At 39.0% G+C, this 18,657-nt stretch overlaps 1 protein-coding gene across 1 annotated transcript in view; it reads left to right on the top strand.

Annotated features, from left to right (window-relative positions):
• The window catches only part of LOC144309906 (uncharacterized), a 54,794-nt gene that overhangs the window by 17,236 nt on the left and 18,901 nt on the right, over nucleotides 1-18,657 (top strand). The window contains exons 4-6 of the mRNA XM_077890867.1: nucleotides 3,320-3,434; nucleotides 3,592-3,765; nucleotides 10,676-10,782. Of these exons, the coding sequence (XP_077746993.1) occupies nucleotides 3,320-3,434; nucleotides 3,592-3,765; nucleotides 10,676-10,782 (396 nt within the window). The remainder of the gene's footprint in view (nucleotides 1-3,319; nucleotides 3,435-3,591; nucleotides 3,766-10,675; nucleotides 10,783-18,657) is intronic.

Below are 18,657 nucleotides of genomic sequence, written 5' to 3'. Positions count from 1 at the left end.
TCTCTCTGTGTCAAAAAAAAAAAATCTAAAATAAAAAAGGAGTAAAATCCCATTTTCCATCTGCAGGCTTTGTGAAGATAAGGAATGATGGTACTCATACTCCTGGTTAAAGTTGTTTTTGACTTTTCAGATAGTTCGGTGGTTAAGTCCCAATTGAAAAATATGTATTCCTTTTACCCATGAATTTTATTAATTTAAAATATCTTTAGTAAATAATTAAAGATAAACAATATACTATATGCTTTTCTCAGCACTATTTACAATAGCGGTATATTAAGAACTCATTTAATGGCCTTTATAAATAAGTGGCAGTGTATCCATAGGCTGGACTACTATGTGACCACTGAATGTGGCAGAGATAATTGATACACATTAACATGCAAAGCTGTACTTTAGTGGATCATTAAATGAGGGGAAAAATGGTTTGATGATACAAACACATAAGCAGACAATGGTTTTGTGTTGGCCAAAAAGATGTGAAAAATATAAAATTAGTTATCTTGAAACATTTGGATTGTAAGTGAATTTTTCTTGTTTCTTAAAAAAAAAGTCTGATTTCTACAGGAAAAGGTATATAAAAATTCCAACAAAGTTTTATTATCAATGAAGTAATCCAGGAGAACAGCAAGAATATGAATCTTGTGTAGGCAAAAAGAATTTCTATTTATTTACTTTTAAGAGGTTTCATTGATTCATTTGAGAGGGAGAAATCAGGCACATGAGCAGCAGGGAGGGGCAGGGGGACAAGCAGAAACCCCGTGGAGCAGGGAGCCTGATGATGTAGGACTCGATCCCAGGACCCCGAGGTTCATGACTTGAGCCAAAGGCAGATGCCTAACTGACTGAGTTACCCAGGTGCCCCTCTTTCTATTAAAAAAAAAAAATTGATGGGCGAGGATTGGTATTTTCTGACAACCTTTAGCCTCTTCAGAACTCAGGGGAATATTTTTATCTGTATTGTAGATTTTATTATGCATACGTTAAATATATACATATGATTTTGTTATGTGCAGCTTTATAACAAGCAATAAGTAAATAACAATAAAATTTTATTTTAGTTAAATCCTCATGAAAATAAAAAATACAAATGATACCGTGATAGCTTATAGAACTTTTGTTGTTTCCCTCTTCTGAAAAAAAGTAGCAAATATAACTGGTGCCTTGGTGGCTGTTTGTTGAGCATCAGACTCTTGATATTGGCTCTGGTCATGCTCTTAGGATTGTGGGGTTGAGCCCCCCGTCAGGCTCAATGTTCAATGGGGAGGCTGCTTGAGATTGTTTCCCTCTCCCTCTGCCCTTCACCGCACTCATGTATTCTCTCTTTCTCAAAGAAATAGATAAATCTTTAAAAACTATTGAACTCTCCAAATGTATTTATTCTTCAGTCCATTTATTTCTCAAACAGAACCTGAACACCGGTTACGTAGCAGACATAGTCTACTCAGGATCTTTTCAATCTTAAAAAGATTTCATGTTGCCCAGTATGAACGAGATGAGAAATTTTATGTATTTAGGTTTCAAAGCTTTCTTTTCTTTTTAGTTATTTATTTATTTATGATAGTCACAGAGAGAGAGAGAGAGGCAGAGACACAGGCAGAGGGAGAAGCAGGCTCCATGCACCGGGAGCCCGATGTGGGACTCGATCCCGGGTCTCCGGGATCGCGCCCTGGGCCAGAGGCAGGCGCCCAACTGCTGTGCCATCCAGGGATCCCGGTTTTAAAGCTTTCATTGTTAAGTGTAATCTCTCCACCCAACGTGGGGCTTGACGTTTTAGGACACATGGTCTACTGACTGAGCCAGCCAGGCACTCCTAAGATGAGAGATTTTATTTTATTTTGTAAAAGTTAAAAGACGTATTTATTTTAAAGGGAGAGAGAGGGTCATGGGAAAGGGGAGGGACAGGGGGAGAGAGAGGAACCCAAGCAAACTCCACCCTGAGCATGGAGCCTAATGTGGGGTTCCGTCTTACGACCTTGAGATCATCCTGAGCCAAAACCAAAAGTTGGACACTCAATCAACTGAGCCACCCGGGTGCCCCTAAGGTGAGAAATTTTAAATGGAAGTATTAGGACTTAATCTCACCTGAAGCTTTTCCTTGGAACTTCCTGTCAAAGGAAAACATTTCTGAAGATCAGAAATTGTAAAAGATTACCTTTACCTGCCCTTTTGACATTGCAATAATACTAAATACTAATATTGGTACTTGGAAATACTTGATTTCTATGATTCTAAACATTTTTCTATTAATTGAAATGCTTAATAAAATGAGCTTCCCCACATACCCCCCTCCAAAAAAGATAAAATGAGCTGTGCCTGTTTCTTTGAAATCTGAGTTTCCTTTGGCTCAAACTTCCTTGAAAAGCAAACTAAGAATTACTTAAAAATATTCTTTTGCTATTGTGGTCTCTTTTACCCGTCATGTGCTTTCACCTACTGAAAATTATTTTAGTTCTTGAACAATGTAATTCCAAGCATAGGACTAGAAGTGCAACAGACCTGTTGTATATGTCATTCTTTCACTTCAGGCACACTGTAGATTGTATGATGCCCCACTATTTATGTACCAAGAAGAAATTTTTAGAAATCATGCCAGTTATAGTTTTAAGACATTTTGAATTAGAAATTGGATTCCGATGTCAGAGATATTAAAAGGTGACAAAATGAGCATCTTGGAATCATTGAAATAGAGTATTCTTGCTCATCCTTAAACGTAGCTGCAAAGTAGGCATAATTGGATCATTTTACCTAATTGTAGTGAGTCTTCGTAAGTTGTAGTAATAGCTTTAATAATATTTGTGGTAGGAACTAGTATCTAAACACTTTGCATGGATCCTCATTTAAGGATCACGACAAGAGGTCCTATGAGATAAGTACCTTTTATTTTATTTATTATTACTATTGTTTTGTGACCTCTATAACCAACAGGGGTCTCGAACCCCTGGCTCCCGAGATCGAGTGACATGCTCTTCAGAGTGAGCCAGACAGGTGACCTGAGATAACTATTTTTATGCCCATTTTGTGGATAAGGAAATTGCGATAAGGCTAAGTGGTCACTGTGAAGCGACAGAGTTAAAGTGGGAATCAAACCCAGGTTGAGCTGCCTCTTGAGGTCATGCTCTTCCTAATCAGATAGGCTGCTCTTTTAATAGAGCGGTGAAAAATCACTAAAAAATATTGTACTTTCTTCTAAAGTAAACTAATTCTTTGTTTTGGAGTCATGAGAATAATGTAGTATTTAACATTTACAATTCTATGAATTGATTTGCAATTTTTGAAAAGGTACACTGTAATTTCTTGACAAGTCCTTTCACACTCACAGAACTGCTCTCCACTTGGCCTGTGCCATTGGCCGTGAAGATATGGTGAAGCTCCTGGTAGATCGGCACTGCCAGCTTAACCTCTGTGATGGCGAAGACAGGACAGCTCTCATGAAGGTGGGTGGTCACAGTTATGTCTGCCTGAGGTGGATTGGATTGAAGTCCTTGGAATGAACATTTGTTGCATTTAAACATAACTCATTGGTGAAACTTGTGGCATGTTTCCTTTCAATTCCCAGAATTTACATTCTGTTTCTTGTTGTAATGCTCACAGGCTATACAATGCCAAGAAGAGGCATGTGTAACTATTCTCCTGGAACACGGTGCTGATCCTAAAGTGAAAGACAACAAGGGCAACACAGCTCTCCATTATGCAGCCCACGAAGGGATTGTCTCAATAGCAGAGAAGCTGCTTTTACAAAACGCAAATATAGAGGCCAAAAACACGGTACAAGTCAACTTTTTTTTTTTACAACGTACTTGACATTATATATATATATATACTTATTTATTTATTTATTTATAGATAGCTGCAAAAGGTTTATATATATATGTACATATATATGTACATAGGTACATATATATATGAAGACATCGACACTGAATTTTATACAGTAGGTCCTGTCATCATGGAAACAACTCCAAAACCAAAGCAGAGTGAGTGAAAAAGAAAAGTAATGCATATAGAAAGACCACATTCTGTCTGCTAGCCACCCTTCCACCCCAGAAAGAAAATCTTCCCCTTTGTGCCTGGGAGTAGATGGTGCCCTCAGAGCCCACAAAGGATTGAAGGCCTAGAGGGGAGTGTGGTGATGATGGAGGCCGAAAGGTGTGCAGGGGCTTAGGAAATGGATGCTTCTGGGGATGAGTAGGAGACCGTGACCCAGAGGAGTAGCTTGGGTGAATGTAAATGGGAGGAGAAAGCAGCAGGTTGTAATAGGCCTTGGGCACTCTAGGCCCTAAGGTTCAGAAGATGAGAGCAGGGGGATCAGGTCATGACATCCTACAGGTGGTGTCTGCTTGTGCTGGTAGCCACTCTGCCAGCCATGTACCACGGTGAGGCCTCCCATTCCGGAGAGTAGCTCCTGCTCAGCCTATGTATTTCCTCAGTGGGGTGGTAGGTGTGCATGGGGAGCTGGTGATGACCACACTTGCCAGTCTCCCTGTGTTTTCTTTGACATGCATTACCTTCAGTCGCTGCCCTTACAGAAACACTGTTGTGTGCCATAGATAGGGTCGATTTTTCATATTCGGAAGCTCAAACATTTCCTGGATGAAAATATTTTGAAATAACTGTCTAAGCTTTTGCTTTAAATAACAACACTTTTTATTTTTGAAGATTGTATTTATATGAGAGAGAGCAAACAAGAGTAGGAAGGAAAGGCAGAGGTAGGGAAAGAAAAGGCCTTCCCACTGAGCCAGGTAGCCTGATGCACGGGGCTTGATGTCAGGAGTGGGATCGTGACCATAACCAGAGAGAGATGCTTGACCCACTGAGCCCCCCAGGCTTACCATAATACTTCTTCCTTCCTGCCTTCCTTTTTTTAATTAAGCTTTTTTATTTATTTATTTTTTCACCTCACACTCTGGGGTTTATGTACTTATTTTATCTTTTAGTTTTTTCTTTTTCAAAATTTTTTTAGTTGGAGTTCAGTTTGCCAACAAAGAGCACAGCACCCAGTGCTCATCCCGTCAAGTGCCCCCCCCTTGGTGCCCGTCACCCAGTCACCCCAACCCCCCACCCACCTCCCTTTCCACCATCCCTTGTTTGGTTCCCAGAGTTAGGAGACTCTCATGTTCTGTCCCCCTCACTGATATTTCCCACTCATTTTCTCTGCTTTCCCCTTTATTCCCTTTCACTCTTTTCTATTCCCCATATGAATGAGACCATATAATGTTTGTCCTTCTCCGATTGCCTTACTTCACTCAGCATAATACCCTCCAGTTGCATCCATGTTGAAGCAGATGGTGGGTATTTTTGTTTCTAATTGTTGAGTAATCTGTGGTATATGTCCGCAATGGAGTATTACTCAGCCGTGAGATTTTATTTATTTTTGAGGAAGTGAGCGAGCATCTACAAGCAGGGGATGTTGTGGGGGCAGAGGGAAAAGAAAGAGAGTAAGAATCTGAAGTAGACTTTGTGCTGAGCCTGGCGCAGCGCTGGATCTTATAACTCTGATCATCACCTGAGTTAAGACCAAGAGTCAGATGCTCAACGGACTAAGCCACTCAGTTGCCCCTAAATAATGATACCTCTAAAGAAGCATTAGAGAATACAGGTTTCTTTTATGTATTTATGGCAAATATTTTTGAGAACACAGAATGTGTTCTGAAACTTTATTTTCAAAAATGTTTTCTCACCCAGTTTGTTTTCTTATTTAGTGTCAAACAACAGAGGAAAGCAAAATTTGCCTTGGAAATAGGCTTTGACTTAAAACACAAAACAAGTGTATTTTACAATATCAAATCTTGCTGCTGTTGAGAAGTTCCTATTTGATCAAAAAGTGATTGATTAACACGGTCAGAGTTTGTCTTTTATCAGCCTTGACTTAAGAGGGACAAAAGAGGGGCAAAGGAGAAAGCAGTCAGGAACATGCAGAGTGATTTAGACATTTGGCAAGTGAGGGGAAATATCAAGACAAGGTTTTTGGATTGTGTTTGTTTTTCTTCAGTGTTTATGTTTAGGTAAGGAGTCTTCAATTTTCAGGGATAGTAATTCTTACTTACGAACCAGTGAGTGTGTTGTAAATTTATATAGAGATCAATTCTAGGAGGACTCTAAGGACATCAGATTGGCAGTAAACTGGTGGTTGAATGGGCACGAAAAGGGACGCCTGTGTGACTCAGTGATTGAGCATATGCCTTCGGCTCAGGGCATGATCCCATGGTCTCCCGAATCGAGTCCCACATGGCACTCCTTGAATGGAGGAGCCTGCTTCTCCCTCTGCCTGTGTCTCTGCCTGTCTCTCTCTCTCTCTCTCTCATCTCTCATGAATAAATCAATAAAAATCTTAAAAAAAAAGTGGACAAGAAGAGGAAAGAACACAGTATAGTATTTTGCAGCTATAGCCACTTAGATACGAGTCTAAACTCTTCTTGCAAATCTAGAATGTCTTGATGGGAAGGACGTAAGGAGTGTGTAAATAATGGAATCAAGTTGCATTTTGAGTTTACTAGTCCTTGTTCTACCTCTAGCCATGGAAATTGAATGCAGGTTTGATAAGTGACTCATTTCTGTTTTTGGCTGAATACTCAAGTGATAGGGAGAATTGGCCACATAGGTGAAAGAGGAGACTGGCATGGTTGTGTACTGTACTAGTTCTCAGCTAGACTTGTGCTGGTGAATCACAGTCAACTAGGGAACTTTAAAAGAATTTACAAGCCTAAACTGTCCCGTGAAGATTTCGACGGAGTGAATCCAATAACGTGTGTACGCAGAAATTTGGAAATAGGGTTTTGAGATTCTGATACAACTCTTGGCTAAGAACTACTGAATGGGTAGGTATACATATACAAATTTAGAGATGTAAAAATATTAAATCTCTGGAAGATTTAACTGAAGTTGGATACTGGCTACTTCCTTCCACTCTCTCCAACATTAGCCTTTCATCTCTCTGTATCTCTTTGAGAATTACAGATGAAAATTATTGGTCATCTCTGTTGGCTTGAAAAATAATTACCTTTTCTTCCAGCTATCAGTCATTCACCGGCACCCAGATGGGAAGTCTTTATGAGTAGTCTTTTAATAAGTAGAGTCTGACCCTTTAAAGATTTTACGTGTTTTGCTACCATTCTGATTATTACAAGCAGGGTTTTCCCAATTGCAGCAGTAGAAATCCGTGAACCTTCTTTTTTAGTTGAAGCTGTGCGATAGACTATCTTAGGATGTCTTTCAAATTCATAGGGCCCTGGCATAGTGCATAATCACTACTGTGTTAAACATTCAGCATGTAGTTAGTGACAATACAGATGGTAATTGTTTTAATAACTTTGCTTCAGCATTCCTCTGAACTCCTGTCTGTTCGGTTAGCAATGTGAGGGAAGTAAATACAAATAGATTGTAGTTGAAACAAGCATTGGAAAATTCTGACAGTAGGTGTTAATGAGTCTTCACAGCAATTTTCCTTAGAAGGTGGGGCCTAATTTGTTGGTAAAACATGATCCTGATGCTTTAGGAAAGGTTTGATGTCCAAGTATTTGTTTTACGCACGGCCATTGGAAACAGTCACAGCAAATAGAAAAACACAAGTAGGCTATAGACTAAATGTGGCCCCCGGATGTATTTAGTTTCCACTGTCAGTTGAGCTAACATTTAAAATTATGGCACGCATGTACAACTCTGGATTTTGAGCTTTTCTTACAGATCACTTCTGGTACCTTGAGCCCATGCTGCTGTTTGGTATGCTGTGCAGAGGCTGTCCCTTTATAGGAGGCGTGTGTCTCCAGTTTGCTCGTGTCCCCGCCTAGGTTCTTCACTGACTCGTGTCACCTGCTTTGCCTCCATAACCATTGAGTTTACAATTACTGTTTTATGGTATATGTTGACAAAGATTTCAAGATTTTCAAGACACTCCATATTAATTTATAATATATATTTTGTATTTTATGTTAATTTCTTAGGATTGGGATTGAATTTTCTGTTTCTTTGTCTCCTTATTTTTTTCATTACTTTATTCAGTAATTGATGAGAGACACACAGAGAGAGGCAGAGAGCTAGGCACAGGGGGAAGCAGGTTCTCTATGGGGACCCTGATGTGGGCTCGATCCCAGGATCCCGGGTCACCATGCTAAACCACTGAGTCACCCGGTACCTCAGGATGAATTTTCCAAGTTAAAATTTAAAAGTTGTTTTTTTTTTGAAAACCATTTTTTCTTTAAATGTACTGTATTCGTGTTCCTTTTGGAATATCTGCAGTCCTATGAGGTTAATCCATTTTATTTGGATATATTATGCATATTGCAGAGAATATTAAATTATTTAGTATTATTGATTGTTCTAAAAATAATCTATGTAAGCCAGTATTAGAATTTTTTTGTTATTAAGATTTTTCATTTAAATTCATTTTACCAATCTATAAAAACACAGTGCTCCTCCAGTATTCCTATTTTTATTGATAAGCTGTTATATTTTTATTTCTGATTTACACTTTGCCTAAAATACAAAATAATTATAAATAGTAATCACAGTAGAAACTGGAATACTAAGAGGATTTTTAGAAGTGGATATGCCTTACGGGTCCCAGAATTAATATAATTGAAACCAAATCTCATACTTATTTCACGTAGCATAATATCCTATGTCAGTCAGAGGAATACAGTTATCATATGGTCATATTCATTATGTAGATGTTAGAAACAAAACAGAGTATCAGAGGGGAAGAGAAGAAAAAGTAAAACAAGACAGAGTGAGGGAGACACACCATAAGAGACTCTTAATCATAAGAACCAACCTGAGTGTCCTTGGAGTGGTTGGTATGGGTGTTTGGGGTAACTGGGTGATGGACATTACAGAGGGCACATGATGGAATGAGCACTGGGTGTTACATAAGACTGCTGAATCACAACCTTTTACCTCTGAAACTAATAATACACTATATGTTATTTAATTGAATTTAATCAAAAAGGTAAAAATGAGAAAAATCTCATACTGAGCTTTCTAACAGTTAAGATAAAGCTTTATCATTGTATAATAGGAGTAAGTCCAAGGATATTTATTTATTTATGTATTTATTTATTTATGTATAATTTTATTTTAATTCAGTTTGCCACAATAAAGTATAACACCCAGCGCTCATCTCATCATTTGTGCCCTCCTTGACCAAGGACTATTTATTTTTTTTAAAAATATTTTATTGATTTATTCATGAAAGACACTGAGAGAGAGGCAGAGACACAGGCAGAGAGAGAAGCAAGCTCCATGCCGGGAGCCAGATGTGGGACTTGAACCTGGGACTCCAGGAACACACCCTGGGCTGAGGGCAGGAGCTCAACCTCTAAGCCACTCAGGTTTCCCAACCATGAACTACTTAGTATTAAGCATTCAATGTTCAGTTGAAGCTTATTTCTTTTATTTATTTATTTATTCTTTTTCTATTTTTGATTTCTACTAAGCTTTATTTACGTATTTTAGAGAGACAGCTTGTACATGCATAGTCTTGGGGGATTGGGTGAGGGGAAGAGGGAGAGAGTATCTTAAACAGACTTGGTGCTGAGTGCCAGGGGAGCCCAGAATCCAAGGTGGGGCTGGATCCCACCACCCTGAGACAAAACCAAGGGTCACTCAACTGGCTACGCAACCCAGCTACCCTGAAACCTAGCTCTTTTCATTCAGAGTCCATCTCCTTAGTGACTCCTTAGTGACTCAGTGTTTTGTGTTGACATCTGGGATCCCATACCATTGATAGAAGAGAATCAAGCAAGTTTGTACAACCTGGAGAAAACCCTCGCCTTTATTGGAAAGTTCTTAAAGCTATATCCCTGAGAACTCTTATTTCTCAAGTATTAATGTTTGCTACAAAAAAAAAAAAAGGAATTGTCAAATGGGGATAAGCAAATGTAAATGGAGTTCATTTGTGCTACATGTATAGTGCAGTTTTGAGTATTTCACAAACATAGATGATCATTGAATCTTTCTTTTGGGGCACAGTGTCTTCCTTCTTGCAAATTATGTATTCTTTGGAATATAATTGAAAAAACACTATTCCAGAGATATCCATTAAAATCAATAACAATATTTTAAATATTCACTACTATGTTTTAGAGAGTGGAGATACAGAGATTAAAAAAATCACCCCTGCCTTTGAGAAGCTCTTGGTTTAGATGGTGTGGAATAGAGTGTACCATGGTATATTATGTGAGAGAAGCAAAGATTCTTGGAGCCAGGCAATGTTTGAAGCGAGTTTGTAGAATGACTTCAGGTAATCTATGAAGAGGTAGTGGAGGTCTATTTTTTTTTAATTTTACTTTTTAAAAGGATTTTATGTTTTTGAGAGAGACAGAGAGCAAACAAGCAGGAGAGAGAGCACGAGGGGAGGGGCAGAGGGAGAGGGAGAAGCTGACTCCTTGCTGCAGAGGGAGCCCAAGGTAGGGCTCCATCCTGAGACCCTCGGATCATGACCTGAGCTGATGAGCTGAAGGCAGATGCTTGACCAACTGAGCCACCCAGGCTCCCTGAGAAAGCAGTCTTTTAAAAAGAAGAAGCAGGTGGTGAAAACACAGAGTGGTGAGAAGGAAGGGGCTAATTTTATTTTACTTTCTACAGTATATGTTTTAAGTTTAGCAGAATGTATAGAAATTTTAAAATTTAGCATGCAAATATGTAATTTTATAAATTATAAGTTGTCTTTTCACTTTTACAGGATGGCCTCACACCAGTTTTAGTTGCTCTAAATGAAAACAAAGAGCAAATGGTGAAATTTTTAGTAGGAAAAGGAGCACGTCTACTTTCAGGGGATACGGTTAAAAGGTAGAGTATTTTTTTGTTTTGTTTTTTAAACCTTACTATTTTGTCTTGAGTGGTAACAATTTCTCATGTCATAAATTTTATCTTAAGATGATTAAGTTATAGTCATATAGTGAAAAATGTCAGGATGTCATCTCTTAGGTAGAAAGCAATTTTTCTGACAGGCCAACATGAACAGTGTATAGCAGAATTCATATTTCTTTGTAATATTGATTGATGTCATTTGCAATAGTTTTTTTGCCATCGGATTTTATATTAAAAGGGTTTCATATTAATATTATTAGTTTTATAATGGGGACTCCCAACTTGTAGTTTACTTTATGACACAATTCTGGATATCTGAACTCTTTTATTAATATTTTTTAAGATTCTATTTCATACTTTAAAAGATATACAATAAGCATAAGTAGGAGTTGTTTTGTTTTTTTGGATGACACTTTGCTTTATTACTTTTTGTTGAAGAATACTGATGTTGTTAGATGATCCCGAAGTGGTTACCATTAGCAGATACTCTGGGTTCATCAGTTTTTATACTTTTTCATGTCCAGTATGTTTTATCATTTTCATTTTTAATTGGAATGGATTGAAGGATGAAAGAGAACCTTAGGTGAATAGACTCTTCCTTTAATGAGGATAAATCATAGGTGAGTGATAAAGAGAAAAGAGATGGACTTTAGATTCACAGAAGACTAGGTTTAATTGTTAGCTTGCCTCCTTGCTGGGTATGTGACCTTGGAAACATTACTTACCATCACCAGATACATATCCTGATATGAAAAGGAGGATAATAATATATCCTTCAAGGGTGGTTGTGTGTAAATAATTATATATATATAATCATGTGATTTAGTGCCTACCACATGTTTAACTTAACATCACTAACTGCAACTATGACTGTTTTCTTATCATTAGTGTGAATATTACTGTTTTAAGCCTACAGATAGCTTTTATACCGACCTGGCCTCCAGGTGGTTTGGAGGTACACTGTACCAGTTTAAGGAAGAAATGGGGATTTTTAAAATGATTTTATTTATTTATTCATGAGAGACACACAAAGAGAGGCAGAGACACTGGCAGAGGGAGAAGCAGGATCCGGAACTCCAGGATCACGCCCTGAGCCAAAAGCAGACACTCAACCGCTGAGCCACCCAGATGTCACAAAATGGGGAATTTTTTTTAAAAAACCCTTCACCTATTCAGATCAGTGACCTCGGCATAGTTTCTTGTTCATCAGAGGGTTTTAAATTAGCAACTTCTACTATGATACCCAAGTGGAACCAGAGACTTCTTTTTTGTCCCTTCATTTTAGCCGTGGGGTTAATTTACAAAAATGAACACTTGGACATGTTAGTGGTCAATTCTGTAGCAACATGTGAGATATTACCCTGATGAAGTATATCAGATTAGGTGCTTAAATACTCTGAGTTCTTAAGGATGAAGTTATCTCTCTGTTATTTTAGAATAGCCCTTATGCTTGCTGTAAAATATGCTGTAAAAGATGAACCATGAAATATAGTCAGTCTTCTCTTTAGGAAGGTTTTCCTAAGATGTATATGGATGGACTGCAGAAGAATATGCTATTATTAATAGTATTAATATGTAAGTTTACATTAAAATGCTAGTTATTACTAGGATACCTGGGCGGCTCAGCGGTTGAGTGTCTGCCGTGGGCACAGGGCATGATCCCGGGGCCTGGGGATCGAGTCCCACGTCTGGCTCCCTGTGAGAAGTCTGGTTCTCCCTCTGCTGATGTCTCTGCCTCCTCTCTCTCTCTCTCTCTCTCTCTCTCTCTCTCTGTGTGTATGTGTGTGTCTCTCATGAATAAATAAGTAAAATCTTTTTTCAAAAATGAAAATAACTTAAAACATGCTAGATATTTCTCAACTGAGGTTTAAAATATAGTAAAATAGTGTTACTTCCTATGTAACAGCTGAGAAGGTATAATTTGATTCAGCACTTTGGGATGGCAGTGAGTTAGAGCCTATCATCACCCAGAAACCAAGCAAAAGGCTAGACTAGTTAGAAGTAGCAATGGGTGCAGGGTTCTTTATGTCAGGACTCTTGAGACCTTTATCCTTAGGGATCCTCACTGTATCTGTTTCATTCCAACTATAACCCTTCTGCATGGGGTTCACATAATGTTATACCTGGGTGCTTTTTAAAAAGATTTTATTTATTTATTTATTTATTTATTTATTTATTTATTTATTTATTTACTTATTTATTTATTTATTTATTTTTTTTATTGGTGTTCAATTTACTAACATACAGAATAACACCCAGTGCCCGTCACCCATTCACTCCCACCCCCCGCCCTCCTCCCCTTCTACCACCCCTAGTTCGTTTCCCAGAGTTAGCAGTCTTTATGTTCTGTCTCCCTTTCTGATATTTCCCACACATTTCTTCTCCCTTCCCTTATTTTCCCTTTCACTATTATTTATATTCCCCAAATGAATGAGAACATATAATGTTTGTCCTTCTCCGACTGACTTACTTCACTCAGCATAATACCCTCCAGTTCCATCCACGTTGAAGCAAATGGTGGGTATTTGTCATTTCTAATAGCTGAGTAATATTCCATTGTATACATAAACCACATCTTCTTTATCCATTCATCTTTCGTTGGACACCGAGGCTCCTTCCACAGTTTGGCTATCGTGGCCATTGCTGCTAGAAACATCGGGGTGCAGGTGTCCCAGCGTTTCATTGCATTTGTATCTTTGGGGTAAATCCCCAACAGTGCAATTGCTGGGTCGTAGGGCAGGTATATTTTTAACTGTTTGAGGAACCTCCACACAGTTTTCCACAGTGGCTGCACCAGTTCACGTTCCCACCAACAGTGTAAGAGGGTTCCCTTTTCTCCACATCCTCTCCAACATTTGTTGTTTCCTGCCTTGTTAATTTTTCCCATTCTCACTGGTGTGAGGTGGTATCTCATTGTGGTTTTGATTTGTATTTCCCTGATGGCAAGTGATGCAGAGCATTTTCTAATGTGTATGTTGGCCATGTCTATGTCTTCTTCTGTGAGATTTCTGTTCATGTCTTTTGCCCATTTCATGATTGGATTGTTTGTTTCTTTGGTGTTGAGTTTAATAAGTTCTTTATAGATCTTGGAAACTAGCCCTTTATCTGATATGTCATTTGCAAATATCTTCTCCCATTCTGTAGGTTGTCTTTGAGTTTTGTTGACTGTATCCTTTGCTGTGCAAAAGCTTCTTATCTTGATGAAGTCCCAATAGTTCATTTTTGCTTTTGTTTCTTTTGCCTTCGTGGATGTGTCTTGCAAGAAGTTACTATGGCCGAGTTCAAAAAGGGTGTTGCCTGTGTTCTTCTCTAGGATTTTGATGGAATCTTGTCTCACATTTAGATCTTTCATCCATTTTGAGTTTATCTTTGTGTATGGTGAAAGAGAGTGGTCTAGTTTCATTCTTCTGCATGTGGATGTCCAATTTTCCCAGCACCATTTATTGAAGAGACTGTCTTTCTTCCAATGGGTAGTCTTTCCTCCTTTATCGAATATTAGTTGCCCATAAAGTTCAGGGTCCACTTCTGGATTCTCTACTCTGTTCCACTGATCTATGTGTCTGTTTTTGTGCCAGTACCACACTGTCTTGATGACCACAGCTTTGTAGTACAACCTGAAATCTGGCATTGTGATGCCCCCAGATATGGTTTTCTTTTTTAAAATTCCCCTGGCTATTCGGGGTCTTTTCTGATTCCACACAAATCTTAAAATAATTTGTTCTAACTCTCTGAAGAAAGTCCATGGTATTTTGATAGGGATTGCATTAAACGTGTATATTGCCCTGGGTAACATTGACATTTTCACAATATTAATTCTGCCAATCCATGAGCATGGAATATTTTTCCATCTCTTTGTGTCTTCCTCAATTTCTTTCAGAAGTGTTCTATAGTTTTGAGGGTATAGATCCTTTACATCTTTGGTGAGGTTTATTCCTAGGTATCTTATGCTTTTGGGTACAATTGTAAATGGGATTGACTCCTTAATTTCTCTTTCTTCAGTCTCATTGTTAGTGTATAGAAATGCCACTGACTTCTGGGCATTGATTTTGTATCCTGCCACGCTACCGAATTGCTGTATGAGTTCTAGCAATCTTGGGGTGGAGACTTTTGGGTTTTCTATGTAGAGTATCATGTCATCGGCGAAGAGGGAGAGTTTGACTTCTTCTTTGCCAATTTGAATGCCTTTAATGTCTTTTTGTTGTCTGATTGCTGAGGCTAGGACTTCCAGTACTATGTTGAATAGCAGTGGTGAGAGTGGACATCCCTGTCTTGTTCCTGATCTTAGGGGAAAGGCTCCCAGTGCTTCCCCATTGAGAATGATATTTGCTGTGGGCTTTTCATAGATGGCTTTTAAGATGTCGAGGAATGCTCCCTCTATCCCTACACTCTGAAGAGTTTTGATCAGGAATGGATGCTGTATTTTGTCAAATGCTTTCTCTGCATCCAATGAGAGGATCATATGGTTCTTGGTTTTTCTCTTGCTGATATGATGAATCACATTGATTGTTTTACGGGTGTTGAACCAGCCTTGTGTCCCAGGGATAAATCCTACTTGGTCATGGTGAATAATTTTCTTAATGTACTGTTGGATCCTATTGGCCAGTATCTTGTTGAGAATTTTTGCATCCATGTTCATCAGGGATATTGGTCTGTAATTCTCCTTTTTGGCGGGGTCTTTGTCTGGCTTTGGAATTAAGGTGATGCTGGCTTCATAGAACGAATTTGGAAGTACTCCATCTCTTTCTATCTTTCCAAACAGCTTTAGGAGAATAGGTATGATTTCTTCTTTAAACGTTTGATAAAATTCTCCTGGGAAGCCATCTGGCCCTGGACTCTTGTGTCTTGGGAGGTTTTTGATGACTGCTTCAATTTCCTCCCTGGTTATTGGCCTGTTCAGGTTTTCTATTTCTTCCTGTTCCAGTTTTGGTAGTTTGTGGCTTTCCAGGAATGCGTCCATTTCTTCTAGATTGCCTAATTTATTGGCGTATAGCTGTTCATAATATGTTTTTAAAATCGTTTGTATTTCCTTGGTGTTGGTAGTGATCTCTCCTTTCTCATTCATGATTTTATTAATTTGAGTCTTCTCTCTCTTCTTTTTAATAAGGCTGGCTAATGGTTTATCTATCTTATTAATTCTTTCAAAGAACCAACTCCTGGTTCTGTTGATCTGTTCCACAGTTCTTCTGGTCTCGATTTCGTTGAGTTCTGCTCGAATCTTTAGTAGCTCCCTTCTTCTCTTGGGTGTAGGATCTATTTGCTGTTTTTTCTCTAGCTCCTTTATGTGTAAGGTTAGCTTTTGTATTTGAGTTCTTTCCAGTTTTTGAATGGATGCTTGTATTGCGATGTATTTCCCCCTTAGGACTGCTTTTGCTGCATCCCAAAGATTTTGAACGGTTGTATCTTCATTCTCATTAGTTTCCATGAATCTTTTTAATTCTTCCTTAATTTCCTGGTTGACCCTTTTATCTTTTAGCAGGATGGTCCTTAACCTCCATGTGTTTGAGGTCCTTCCAAACTTCTTGTTGTGATTTAGTTCTAATTTCAAGGCATTATGGTCCGAGAATATGCAGGGGACAATCCCAATCTTTTGGTATCGGTTCAGACCCGATTTGTGACCCAATATGTGGTCTATTCTGGAGAAAGTTCCATGTGCGCTTGAGAAGAATGTGTATTCAGTTGAGTTTGGATGTAAAGTTCTGTAGATATCTGTGAAATCCATCTGGTCCAGTGTATCATTTAAAGCTCTCGTTTCTTTGGAGATGTTTTGCTTAGAAGACCTATCGAGTATAGAAAGAGCTAGATTGAAGTCACCAAGTATAAGTGTATTATTATCTAAGTATTTCTTCACTTTGGTTAATAATTGATTTATATATTTGGCAGCTCCCACATTTGGAGCATATATATTGAGGATTGTTAAGTCCTCTTGTTGAATAGATCCTTTAAGTATGATATAGTGTCCCTCTTCATCTCTCACTACAGTCTTTGGGGTAAATTTTAGTTTATCTGATATAAGGATGGCTACCCCTGCTTTCTTTTGAGGACCATTCGAATGGTAAATGGTTCTCCAACCTTTTATTTTCAGGCTGTAGGTGTCCTTCTGTCTAAAATGAGTCTCTTGTAGACAGCAAATAGATGGGTCCTGCTTTTTTATCCAGTCTGAAACCCTGTGCCTTTTGATGGGGTCATTAAGCCCGTTCACATTCAGAGTTACTATTGAGAGATATGAGTTTAGTGTCATCATGATATCTATTCAGTCTTTGTTTTTGTGGACTGTTCCACTGAACTTCTTCTTAAAGGGGAATTTTAAGAGGCCCCCTTAAAATTTCTTGCAGAGCTGGTTTGGAGGTCACATATTCTTTTAGTTGCTGCCTGTCTTGGAAGCTCTTTATCTCTCCTTCCATTTTGAATGAGAGCCTTGCTGGATAAAGTATTCTTGGTTGCATGTTCTTTTCATTTAGGACCCTGAATATATCCTGCCAGCCCTTTCTGGCCTGCCAGGTCTCTGTGGAGAGGTCTGCTGTTACCCTAATACTCCTCCCCATAAAAGTCAGGGATTTCTTGTCTCTTGCTGCTTTAAGGATCTTCTCCTTATCTTTGGAATTTGCAAGCTTCACAATTAAATGTCGAGGTGTTGAACGGTTTTTATTGATTTTAGGGGGGGATCTCTCTATTTCCTGGATCTGAATGCCTGTTTCCCTTCCCAGATTAGGAAAGTTTTCAGCTAGAATTTGTTCAAATACATATTCTGGCCCTCTGTCCCTTTCGGCGCCCTCGGGAACCCCAATTAAACGTAGGTTTTTCTTCCTCAGGCTGTCGTTTATTTCCCTTAATCTATCTTCATGGTCTTTTAATTGTTTGTCTCTTTTTTCCTCAGTTTCCCTCTTTGCTGTCAACTTGTCTTCTAGGTCACTCACTCGTTCTTCCACCTCGTTAACCCTCGTCGTTAGGACTTCTAGTTTGGATTGCATCTCATTCAATTGGTTTTTAATTTCTGCCTGATTAGCTCTAAATTCTGCAGTCATGAAGTCTCTTGAGTCCTTTATACTTTTTTCTAGAGCCACCAGTAGCTGTATAATAGTGCTTCTGAATTGGCTTTCTGACATTGAATTGTAATCCAGATTTTGTAACTCTGTGGGAGAGAGGACTGTTTCTGATTCTTTCTTTTGAGGTGAGGTTTTCCTTCTAGTCATTTTGCTCAGTGCAGAGTGGCCAAAAGCAAGTTGTTTTGGGAAAAAGAGAAAAAGAGAGGAGAGAAAGAAGGAAAGAAAAGAGAAAGAGAAAAAAAAAAGGGAAGAAAAAGAAAAAAAAACGAAAGAGAAAAAAAAAAAAGAAGAAGAAAAAGGGAAAGAAAAAGAAAGGAGAAAAAAAGGGGGTGGGGGAAGGAAACAAATCAAAAAGCAAAACAAAACAAAAACAAAAACAAAAACAAAAACAAACAAACAAAAAAAGAACCACCGGGGAGTATCTTCTGATTCTGTGTACTTTAAGTCCCTTGGCTTCTCCTGGAAGTTGTCAGTCTAGCTGGTGTTCTGGGGGAGGGGCCTGTTGTGCTGATTTTCAGGTGTTAGCAGTTGGGGGAGCTGCTGTGCCCCTGCCTGGTGCAGGGCTCGGTGGGGGTTGTTTACCCCGTGAGGCCGCAGGAGGAACAGCCCCAGTGGCGGGGCAGCTCTGGAAACCTGGATTCAGCTCCGGCAGGAACTCCGTCTGCAGGGCCTGGAGGCTCCGGGGCGGGGCCGCTGATCTGCTCAGCTGGGGCAGGAGCGTCCTTGCTGTCCTGGGCCCTCCCGGCCTCTGCCTGTCCCGGGGGAGACCGGATCCTGGGCTGTGTCCCGGCGCCCTGTGCTCCGGAGCCTG

Source organism: Canis aureus, unplaced genomic scaffold, assembly GCF_053574225.1.
Source record: "Canis aureus isolate CA01 unplaced genomic scaffold, VMU_Caureus_v.1.0 ptg000244l_RagTag, whole genome shotgun sequence".
Lineage (NCBI taxonomy): Eukaryota > Metazoa > Chordata > Mammalia > Carnivora > Canidae > Canis > Canis aureus.
This window is presented reverse-complemented; position numbering and strand designations above follow the sequence as displayed.